Source organism: Lucilia cuprina, chromosome 3, assembly GCF_022045245.1.
Source record: "Lucilia cuprina isolate Lc7/37 chromosome 3, ASM2204524v1, whole genome shotgun sequence".
Lineage (NCBI taxonomy): Eukaryota > Metazoa > Arthropoda > Insecta > Diptera > Calliphoridae > Lucilia > Lucilia cuprina.
The window spans coordinates 25,454,236-25,466,780 of NC_060951.1; the positions used below are offsets into that span (position 1 = coordinate 25,454,236).

General features: G+C 29.8%; 1 protein-coding gene across 2 annotated transcripts in view; it reads left to right on the forward strand.

Moving 5' to 3' along the window:
- The first annotated feature begins 739 nt into the window (after positions 1–739).
- Positions 740–12,545, forward strand: part of LOC111679255 (netrin-A) — a 140,885-nt gene continuing 129,079 nt past the window's right edge. For both annotated transcript variants that reach the window (XM_046945984.1, XM_046945985.1), the window contains exons 1-2: positions 740–1,259; positions 3,237–4,837. In XM_046945984.1, coding sequence (XP_046801940.1) covers positions 3,649–4,837 — 1,189 coding nt within the window. In that variant the 5' untranslated portion in view covers positions 740–1,259; positions 3,237–3,648. The remainder of the gene's footprint in view (positions 1,260–3,236; positions 4,838–12,545) is intronic.

Below are 12,545 nucleotides of genomic sequence, written 5' to 3' on the forward strand. Positions count from 1 at the left end.
TTAAAATTATGTAAATGAGGAAAATTTCCCAAACACAACAAACGGCGCAACTCGTAAAAGGTGAATTTGCTGAAATAAATACAACATGAGAAAATAACAACAAAAATTAAAAAAGAGAGATTTATTAAATAAGAGTGGCGAAGGTGGGTTTGTTAAATTAAAGAAGAGTATTTATGCTGGCATAAGAGATTTACAACATAACAGTATTTCTTTAGCGAAGACACAAACCACGTTTCCGTTTTTACATTTATTTATTTGTTTTTATTCTTTTTTAGCATCAGGTAGTTTTCCCATTTGCAGCAATTTGTGTGCGTTTTGTAAAATTTCAAAAGCAACATGTGTGCTTCATACCAGAGGTTTGTTGAGTGGTTGTGTTTATGGTTTGAAGGTTGTAACCGGGGGAATGATACTCTGTATGAATAATTCAAATGCTTGGAAAATTCATATCGTTTATTTGGTTGGTTGGCTACTTGGCTGGTCGACTGTTTGTATGACTGGTTGGCTTAGCTAAACGTGTAAATACAGCATCCGTTTTGTGCTTGTAACTATGTAAGTGCTAGAGTTTATGTAAGTATGTTTGACTGTGCAAGCGAATTGTTCGTGTGTAATTTTTTTGTTTTCCCGTAAATGTTCTTTCTATGCGCTCCATACCTTTAGATCATCTCGTTCGTATGCTGCCTTCGTTGTTAATGTTCTTGTTGTTGTTGCTGCTGCTGGTGTGTAAACAAAAATATAAACAACAACAAAAAGGAAACAAAAACACAACATCTATACTGAACGAACGTGTTTGCGCGTGTATCATCTTGTCATAGCGGCTAAAAATGTGTTTTTAGTTGACTGTGAACAGGCAGCTGAACTTGACGTTTGCATACGTCGCATGCAATTATCTTCTCAATTACGGATAAAAACCATTTATTTATTTCGTTCATTTTGATTCAAACGGAGAATTTTTTGTTTTTGCATTGCAAACGATTCGAGAAATTACGTACGTACGAACGAAGAATAGCGGTATAATTGTTTACGCCACTTCTTTTTAACTGTTTTCTAAGGCAACCGAGTTGCGCGCGCGTTTCATTTAACATTAGTTAAACAAAAGTGTTTTCAAATAAGAATTTTCAACGGCAAATAAAATACTTTTTGTAATTGATGAAAAAAAAAATGTGTGAATAAAAACGAAAATATTTATAAGTGAGAGAGAGTGTGCAAAATGTTAATTGCAAAATAATTAAAACGTTTTAAAGAAAATTATTGATAATTTTGTAAGTTTTAAAATATATAAATATAAAAAATAATAAAAATCTTGAATATAAAAACAAAAGTGATATTGGAAAAAAATATTGAATTTAATATAAAATTTCTGAAATTAAAAAAAAAATTATGTTATACTTAATTAACAGAAATATACAAAGAGTTTTAGAAAATGAAAAATAAAATTTAAAAAATTAAAAACTTATTTAAAAATTTTAAACCTCAAAAAAATACACAACAAAATAAGAAACTTGGAAGCAACATGCAAATTAAGGATTCTTAAATAATATGGAATAACAACAAACTTAATAAAATAAAAATCAACTTTTTGTGCAAAGTTTTTTTTTAAATTTTCAAAACAAAAAAATATTGCAAATAAAAGTTATAAAAATTCTAAATATTTTTCAAATACATATTGAATTTTTTCGAAATATTTTTTTCTAAAATCATACAAAATAAAATAAAGAAAAAAATGTTTTAACTATGAAAATAAAATAATGTTTGATACACTTTTGTTCCAACTATATTTTGATGATCAGCAAAATTAAATAAAATTTCTCATAAAATTGTGAATATTTTCAATAATTTTTTAAAATAATTAATTTAAATAAAAAAAAATTAAAATACAAAAAAACACGCAAAAATCTGATTTATTCCATAGTTAGTTTTAAAATATATTTAAATAACCTATTTCATGTCAAGTGATCTAACATTTAATATAGATTAAAAAAAAATGGAAAGATCGAAGAAATATTTATCTTTTGCTGGGATCAATAAGTAAAAAGTTACATTAGTTTAAAAAACCATAATGTATGCCCAAAACATTGACCCGATAGTTCTAAAAAAATGTGTCAGGCTTTATCCAATCCAGTAGTGTAGAATCATCCAAAACATCGAAGACATATATTTTAAAAGTTATGGCACTTGACACGAAATTGCCTCAATACTTGTACAAATCGGACTTTGAGATCAAATATCTAGGTTAAAAATTTAAAACCTTCAGAACTATCCAATGGTGCAAATTTCACCCAAAACGGAACACATCGATTTCAAAAGGTCACTCGATACGAAGTGTAACTTTGAGATCAAATATTAAGGTTTCAAATTGATACCTTCAGAACTAAATAGTTCTCTTGAAACGTGTTAGAGTCTACATTCGTTATATTTTTATCTTAACTGTTACTTTCGGAACTAGTTCTAGAAATCCTTCAGAACAAATAAAATGGTTTAGAGTCTACATTCGTTATATCTTTCATATTAATTGTCATTTTCGGAACTAGTTCTAGAAATTCTTAAGAAGTTAATAAAACTTCTTAAGAGTAGCTCCATAACTTATTATTTTTTCACCAATTCTTTTTTCAAATCATAGGACCAGTTTTGAGAAACAATATATTATCAAATTTGAACAAGTTGGCTTTTGGTTCAAAATATCTTAAAAAAGAATAGATATATAAAAGAGCTTTAACCCCTCGTTAAAGTCAGTTAATTGAAGTTTCCGATGACGTAAGACATTTTCTAATAAAAATTATAAATAATGTTATAGTATCTCTAATATGGTCCAAATTAGATTTTTTTAAACTTCCGTTCACGATATCTTGAAAACATGATGTGATGGAGAAAGTAAGAGGCCATTCTCGGATAAAGCTAAATTCCTTAGGAAATTATTCTCTGACATTTGGAATAACAATTTGTTGGACTGTTTCAATATATCTATAGATCGAGGATTCTTAAAATTTTTTGATCAAGAAATTGTTAATACTTGCCTTAGGATTTCATTCAGGTGCTACAAATATTTTTAATAAAAAATGGATTCAAGATCGATATTAGAAGTTATGTGCTTCAAACGTATTTTAGATCTAGTTAATTTAGAATAAATTCGAGAGATTTTGCAAAAAAAATCAAATTAAATTAAAAAAATCTAAATAAATAGAAAAAAATATTTGTTAAACATTTTTAAAAACAATTTTTATTTTATTTATTTTTTTCAGATAAATTATCTCAGAATTTTAATGGAAGTATAAAATAATATCTAAAACTTGTAGAAAATTGCAAAAGAATTGTGCTGAAAATTAAACGAAAATATAAAAATATATAATGAAAAAAACGACAAACGAAATTTGAAATAAAAGTGAAATTTAAAACAGTGACGATAATAAAAAATTTAACAAAAAGTAAAGAAAAAAAATCAAAATAAAATCGAAGTCAAATTAGGAAATTCCAAATAATATTAATGTGAATAAGATAAAAATCAATTAAACTTTAAATTAATATGACAAATTAAAAGAAAAATTCTGCTAAACATAAACAAATCATATAAAACAGTTCAAACTAACATTCAAACTTTAAAATCACCGTTAAGTGATTTAACCAATTATAAAAGAAGATATCATTACAGTCATCATGATACCCAAATTGATATGTCTATTACTGACACTATGGCTGGCAGCAGTATGCCTACCTTTCGCCCAAGCCATACCCAGCGATGTTTACTTAAAAATGTTTGCTGCTCAGGCTCCCTCAGATCCCTGTTACGATGATGATAAGGCTCGCAAATGTATACCCGATTTTGTAAATGCCGCCTATGGAGCCCCCGTACTAGCTTCCAGTACTTGTGGCATGGATAAACCACAAAGATATTGTGAAACTGCCGCCTCTACTTTAACCGGCAGCATGTCACAGGAGATGACTTGTAATATATGTGATAATAGTAATCCCCAAAAGAGATTTTCTTCACTGGCTTTAACCGATTTAAATAATCCCAATAATGTCACCTGTTGGCGTTCAGAACCTATTGCACCCGTCTCTAATCCCAATGCGCCACCAGATAATGTTACTTTAACACTCTCTTTGGGCAAGAAATATGAGTTAACCTATGTTAGTTTGCAATTTTGTCCCAAGGCTCCTAAGCCCGATTCTATAGCTATATATAAAAGTTCAGATTATGGCAAAACCTGGCAACCATTCCAGTTTTATAGCTCTCAATGCAGAAGGGTATATGGACGTGCTAATCGAGCCACCATTAATAAACACAATGAACAAGAGGCTAGATGCACTGACTCTCATCGTCATACCAGTGATATTATGGGTGGCCTGCAGGGTTCACGTATAGCCTTTAGTACCCTGGAAGGTAGACCTTCAGCTAAGGATTTAGATGCCTCCCCAGTGTTACAAGATTGGGTTACCGCCACCGATATTAAAGTCATATTCCATCGCTTACAAATGCCCGACTCTAATGCTCTTATAACTTTGGATAATCCTGGTGAGAAATCATCAGATGCTAAATCGGGCAAATACAATGAACCCAATTCTTTAATAATTAACTCACTCGATCAAACTAACTCTATAATAGGGGGTTCTTCTTCGGCTCTGGCTGCTTCATCTGGTCTACACTATGCTGTTTCGGATTTTTCGGTGGGTGGACGCTGTAAATGTAATGGTCATGGCTCTAAGTGCATCACTGATCATCATGGCTTATTGACCTGTGAATGTAAACACAATACCGCCGGCCGCGATTGTGAACGTTGTAAACCATTTCATTTTGATCGTCCCTGGGGTCGTGCTACGGCACGTGATGCCAATGAATGTAAAAGTAAGTACATGCTACATACATACTTGTTAAAGTTTTGTTGCAGTATACTATAGTTTTTTATTTTAGTTGTATGTTTGTTGTTAAGCACGTGTCATTGTTTTTTCTCTGTCGTTTTGTAAACGGCTATAGTTTAGCTTATTTAGACATTAAGGGAGAAAGGCTTTTTAGTTTAGAACTTGTTTGCTAAAGTTCTTAAACATACTCAGGGTTGTTTTTGTTTTTGTTGTTGTTTTTCTGTTTTTAGTTTATTTGCATTAACATCTATGTATATGGAAAACGTGTTGCATTAACTGCTTCATTTGGTTTGATTAATTTAATGGAGTGTATGGTAGTTTTAAATTATTTCAACACATGTTGGGTTTTTGGAGGCATGTTTTTTTCGCTATAAAACTATTTGTATTTTTCTTTTTTTTTCTGTGCAATTGACTTTATACTAGTTTCGATTTTAAACGGAGGCTTAGATGTGTTTTCCTTCATTAATCATTGGCGTTTATTTTAAAAGACAAGTAACTGTATCTAACACGTGCTAGTTTTAATTGGTGGCTTTGTATATTGATTAATGTGAGATTTTAATGTTTAAAATGAAGAAATAATTTAGATTTAATTAATTTGATTTAAAATTTATTATTGCAAAATCTTGAAAGTTTTAACATCGCGCTCCCTTACAAATAAGTACTTAAATAAGTCAATACTATATCGGGATTAAAACTTACTGTGCTTAAGGCAAAACTGCCGTAGCAGAACATGAGTCTTATGTTTGTCAGTCCGCTGTCGTACTTACAACCCCACTGCTTAATTAAATCCTATTTTTAATCACAATTGAGTCATTTATGCTCTCATTTTCTAATCATAAATAATATTTTTATCGGGAGAGACAATTCTAGAAAAGTCTTTTCTAATCAGTTCCGACTTATATTTTGAGTTACTTTTAAGTCAAACTAATGGTCGTTTAGAAAGCATTTCCAAATAATATTTTAGTGATTTTTAATAAACAACTTTTATGCCTTTTACAAATAACAAATACAATCCAATTTATGCTCTCATTTTCTAATCACAAATAATTTCATCGGGAGAGACTCTTCTAGAAAAGTCCTTTCTGATCAGTTCCGACTTATATTTTGAGTTACTTTTGAGTCAAACTAATGGTAGTTTTGGAGACATATTTTTAAATCATACTTTAGTAATTTTTGCCTTTTATAAACCCTATCCGCTACTCTTCTAAAAGAGTCTCTTCTCTCTCTCCCTCCCTGTAAGATCTAATCAGTTTCGATTCATTTTTGATTTTGAGCCACCTTAGCTTGAAATGTGGTCATAAAATAAATGTAAAAACTATTATATTTTACACATCAGAATGATGATTTAAAGATTATTGTATATTTGCTTATTTTTGGATCCTTTCGAATTATTATAAGCGAGCAATTTATAAATCACTTTTAGATTACATTCGCACCTGGTTGCTGATTATAGAAATTCCTTTAAGGACAATTTGAGACTGTTTGTCTTTAGATTGAGCTGGGTGCCAGATCACTCTAACGTGCATGGTAATGAGGATGCGGACGAACTAGATTAGGTTCAAACCTTGATATAGCGGACAGGGAAAGGATCATAAAATCAACCATTTGTCACTACAACAGATTGATATTCAACTAAACCTGAAATAGTAGCTTGGATTGCAAAATATCAAAGGCCCTAGGCCAAAACTTGGTATGGGTGCTACATTAATATTTATAGGACTCCTTAGACGCAGACTAAGGAGTTTTAAAATGAATTTAAAACTTTTTTTAATTCCTATCATTTTTAAAAGGCATACAACAAATAGATTTTAACTACAATAATCACAGTAAATTTTTCTTCCCATTACAACTAATTATATGAATTGCTTTCGTTTAATGAAATGGAAACTTAAAGATTTCCCCGCAAAAATGTAATGAGGCATTTGAAGCCCCACCAAAAAAATCAAAAACGAACATAATTAATAATGCGTATGCAAACTCGAACTTTTTATACATAAACTTGTTCATAATCATGGACATTTTTTCATTGATACCGTTAATACCACCACAACCATTGCCATGGTTAGTTGTTTACGGTATCATGACCACCATCAACGATAAAAGCTCAATTGAAATTGAAAAAAAAACAGTTCTTAAGGAATCGTGTTAAAGCCAAACAAATAGCAAAACATTTAAAACAACATTATCAATGTAAGCAAGAGGAATCTTAGTATTCAAAAAATATATATATTCTAATAGATAAATGACAGCTCATTATAATATACAAAATGTTGATGATGATGATAATAAAGGCCTGACCATGATTTCTGCTTGAAGTTGATGTCTGTTGATGACGATGAGCAGGCAATTTTAAAAGAGTTACCCGCACAAGTGATTGTAATATAAAAGCCAATAAAGTTTAAAATAAATACATGGCTGAAATAAAGTGATTTAATTAAACCATCATTTACACGCTTTAAGCTTCCGCTCATTTTTTTCGAAATTAAAAGAAAGACCATAAAAAATCTACACATAAAAAAATGGCCTAAAGTCAATTTTTTAACGGCTAAGATTGTACATACATTCGCAACTACATTCATACAATTCTCGATAACTTCAAACTATTTTAAAGTATGAATGAATTGTAAATTGTTAATAAATGGTTGGCTGGTTGGTTGCTGGCTTTTTCACTTCCCTGGTTTTAACCAACATCATCAAAGTGACTGTTAGACTTAGAGACTCGGTTTAAAATCAATTTCTTTTGCTGCCTATTTAAACACACTTTCTTTTGGCCTCGTGCCTCTGAACGCTCATCAAACCTAAAGTTGTTATTTCTTTTTAGTTGTGGTAATAATAAACATAGGCGAAGTGTCTAAATGAATCTGAGTGTATATACATGTGTGTGTCTGACTGCCAAAGTTTGGGAACATAATACTACTGGCCTCTATGTGTGCTGTAATAGTTGACTTTTAATAGCGTACAGAAAATTTGACTCTTAGTGCCGTTAACCATTTTGAGTTTCACTATTCTTAGTTGAAGTATTCTGTCTGCCCTGCAGTTTTAAAAGACTGACAATGATTTCGACTTCTACAATCGCTACGACTTACAGAATTAACTAAGAGATTCTACATATTAAAGAAAATAACTAACAACTGTTCAGACTACTTAGGCACTTTGCAACGGTAATTGACTACAATTTAAATTACCCGTAATATCTTAGGTAATTAATTGATTAGTCTTCTCGTTACAAATCAACTAAAAATGGTTGTCAATTCATAGCAGACATGGGGGTGTTGATTACAAAAAGTTTCCGTATATTGTCAATTATAATTACTTGTAATGCTTAATTGAGCACTAACCAATTAAAAATTCCTTGTAATCGAAGATTTTCCAATTACAATTACTTGTAATTGTCCAATAACCAATTGAAATTACATGTTATTGTAATTAAAGTTTTGCCAATTACAATTACTCGTAATTTTACTAATTACAATTACTTGTAGTAAATGTACTACTTATTGCAATGTACATGTTATAAGGAATAAAATTCTCAATTACAAGTAATTATAATTGAAAATGTTTTAATTACAATAAAATGTAATTGTAATTGGCAAAATTTCAATTACAGTTATAAGTAATTGTAATTGCTAAAACTACAATTACACATTACAAGTATTTGTAATTGAAAATACTTCAATTTAAATTACAAGTAATTTTAATGTAATTGTAATTGAAAATGCAATCATTACCCCCAAGGGTAATGGATTCAAAGGACACGATATATATTTCAGTGCAGGATACGATTTTGAAAATACATAGTTTTTCTGTTTTGAAATCTTATGGACTTACTGCTTAAAAGGAATACATTGACCATCTATAGATATGCTGTGTTCGTTTGCGTTAGCCTGGCAAAATTGCAGTTGACGTTGAACATGCCAAATCCCTGGTTGATTGTCTGTTTAAGAAATACAGTAAGAAATCTGCGATGTTTTTGGGTTGTTGAAATAATATTATGTTCTAATGGTTATGAATTTTACTGGCCTATTAGACAAACAATAAAATTAAAGAGTTGTTTGCATGTTTTGTTAAATTAAAAATAAATAATGAATTTAAACTGAGAGGTCCTACAAAAACTTCTGCATTGTCTGTCAACATATTTTTTTATTTTTCTAGCTTTATAGTATTTTTAACTCTATGAAAAGAAATTCTCAGATATTGATGAAAGAGTTGAGATTTGTCAAGTTTTCTTTCATTTGGAAAGAGGTCGATATAACTTAAATGTTTCTGATCTCATTTTTTCATCACATCTAGGATTTGAGATACCATTCTTAGACGTTACAACATCTCCAAGACAATTTAATTTGTATTCTATCTGAAATTACATTTTATTAGCTTTAAAATAAATGCATAATATCTGACATGTCATTTTTCTTTTTCGAGATATTTTCACCCAAAGCATAAAAATTCATCGGTTTAATTGGATATATTCATGATATCTTACAACCTGTACTATACGGTATTACACTTCGTTAATACTATTTATAAAGAGCAAAAATCCATATCTACCCGATGCAGTTCCAATCGACTTAAAATCACTTTCTGATTCGATTTAACGATGTCTGACCGTCTGTCAACTTTAACGGATGATATCTCAGCAACTACAAAAGGTTTACGAAAATATGCAGTTTTTGTCAATTTATTGTTTTATAAAGCTTTAGGTAAGATAACTCGAAAGAATGGACTTTAAGATTATGTGAAACATTTTATGAATAAACTTGTCTTCGAGCAGTTATAATGTCTCAAAAAAGCCCAAAATTGTATCTTTTTTAAACTTTTCCTTTTCTAGATGCAATAGAAGAATTTTAAAGACAGATTAACCTCGACTCAGCTCTATGAAAAAGTATACTTTGGGTTAAAAATGCATCAGCTTATGTAATTTAAGATATAGTCCGATTAGAAAGTTTAGGACATTATCGGTTATCTAGTGAGCATATTGTTTTCGTAAGAAATGTTATATACAGAATTATATTGCTTCCAAGTGTTAAAGTCTTACACTAGGGGCCAAATATTGTCCACAACAATATTATGATGTGTCTGCAAAATGCACAAGACAGACTTTCAAGAATTTTCAATACGTATGTATGTGTGCATGACTTAGAATGAAACAGCAAATGCCTTAAGGATAAATAATTTGAAGAAAAACTAACAGCTAGCAATAAAATAACATAAGGAAATACGTTTTAAAATTATTTTCACAAAAATTGATTTAAAACGGTTTTCCAACAAGACCTGTAAAAACAGACAGACAGATAAACACACGTTTACCAAACGAAATAATTGAACGTTTAAGCTTAAATTGATGGATTGAATTTATAAAAAAGGATTAAAAGAAAACGCAATAGTACCTCTGTTGTACATTTACCAAATAAAGTACGCAAATAATAGGTATTTGGTAACAATAACACGTGTCTAATGTTACACAATGACGGATAAGCTTAATCCGTTGTATAAATGTTGTTTTTAGGCTGCTGAGCTGATATGATGCCCAACACGCGTTTTACTTTATAAAGTCCTTTGAATGGTCCTTTGATTATATGTATGTAGAATCTAAATGAAAACGAAAAGCGCAATTTAATTGAAAAGTTATTTATGTTAAATTGAAAATAACATCCACATACATACTTTGATAGCTTAATATTTTAACAACAAAGTGGTGGTTTTTTGCCTTTCTTCTCATTTTTAAAAAATATATAGCCCATAATGTTGAGTTAAATTCTCCCAGAGGGCGTATCTTCTTAACATATTTGTAGTCCTTGTTTATTATTAATAAATGTTTGTTAATAATCTTTAACAAAGTTATGAATATTTGATTAGGGCAACATATTGTTTATTTATTTTTTGTATTTTTTTATTTTACTTGGCTGCTGTTGAAGGATTACTTTACTAAGGATTAAGATAAAATGTGTAAACAGGATATTTTAAATAAGTTATTATTACAAAGAAATGTATTTAAATGTTTGTATTTTAGTTTTTTTGATAAGGGAAGGTAGTTTTTTTTGTTATCAAATGTGAGAAATATTAAGATTATTGTAATAGCAAAATATATTTGAATTTTAAATAGGAAATCTTTAAGCTGTTTGAAATATGTAATGATAACAAAACAATTTTAATAAAAGAAAATTTATGAGAATTTTTGAAATCAGTTTATTAACATAGAAATATTTTCTTTTAATTTTTTGTAATTTCAAATAAATTTTACCGGATAAGAAAAACTGTTCATAAGAAGCTAGCTCTAGTTCCGAAGTTGATAATTTTGAAAAAAAGTGAAGGAGAATGTATACTATATCAAAAAACATCTCGCTCTTAAACGTGGAAAATATTTATGGAAAAAACTTAACATAGTGAACGTTCAATATTCAGAAACTCTGGTTTCTGGACGTCATTCCTAAAAATTTATAAAGATTTCGGGATAATATAACTTCCCAGATATTTGCATTTGACAAATAAAGTGATACAGAGTTTATTATCTTCTCAACATGCTTCACTCAGGCCCGTTAGAGTTGGTTGTACACACTCTTTTTCATTAATTCAAGTGTGTTTATAGGATCTTCTCGTTTATTTTTAATTCATCCTTTATTACGTCAACCAGATTTAAATTGATTTTAGGGTTTCAGTCTAGTTTTGTCCCCCAGTTTAGAGCCGAATTCCAATGATATTTTAACTGGAATTTCTATACAAATCTGGTTAGCGATAGTTTTCCAACGTATTCAGTATACAAAGGTGAAGTGCCCTAAAACCGTCTTTGATCACTTACCCTATATTTTAGACCAGTACGATACATATCTAGGCGCTTGACTAGATAGTCTTCGTGGCTCACTTATACCCTTTTTATGAAACGACAGACTTAATATTTTCAGAAAAAAACATTCAATCCGGTCGATTGAGACCAGCATATGGTCATAGATCTCTTTAACCCTTTTACATCTATTTAATTAAAATCCATTCTCTTTTGTCTTAGGCCTAAGTTCATTTTCGGTCATGCCCAGGAAGCTGGGTTCAATATAAATGTTATTAAATGTCAGATTTCAGATTTTGCGAAGTAACAGATTGCTTCCAAGTTAATTGAAACCAGCTTAAGGTCATAGACCTCTTTTTTCTAAGATCTAAGCTTATTTTCGGTTAGGGTTTTATAATATCCGTTTTCTAAAAGTTAAATATATATATCCAAGATCTCGCAGCTTATTCATCTGTTCCTTAGTATGTTTGTATATAGTTGATCCAGTAATGAAGCGCCCGGTCAACTGGACCTAAAGATTGGATAAAAGTATCAGTATACAGTTTATTAAAACCGCCTTATTGTAATAAATTAAAGTTAATATAACTTCCACCATTGTAAGTTTTTCACGCCAACTATCCCATTTTTGGTCACTTGCTTTTAGGTTTATAGTTAGACTACTAATTCGAAGATATTCGTTTTAAAACATTAAATATTAAGTGCCACGCCCACTTTTGCTATTTTACTCTTAAATATTGTTTCAAATTTTTAAATTATAGCTAAAATCAATGGCCAATTTTGAGAAAATTTTATAAGATTTTCATAAAATTCGGAAATTTTCCAAACTATTTCCAAATATAAAATAAATAAATTTTTTCTTCTTCACCATTCAGTTAAATAAAATTTTATACTAAAATTTATATTCTCGTTGCAATTTCCA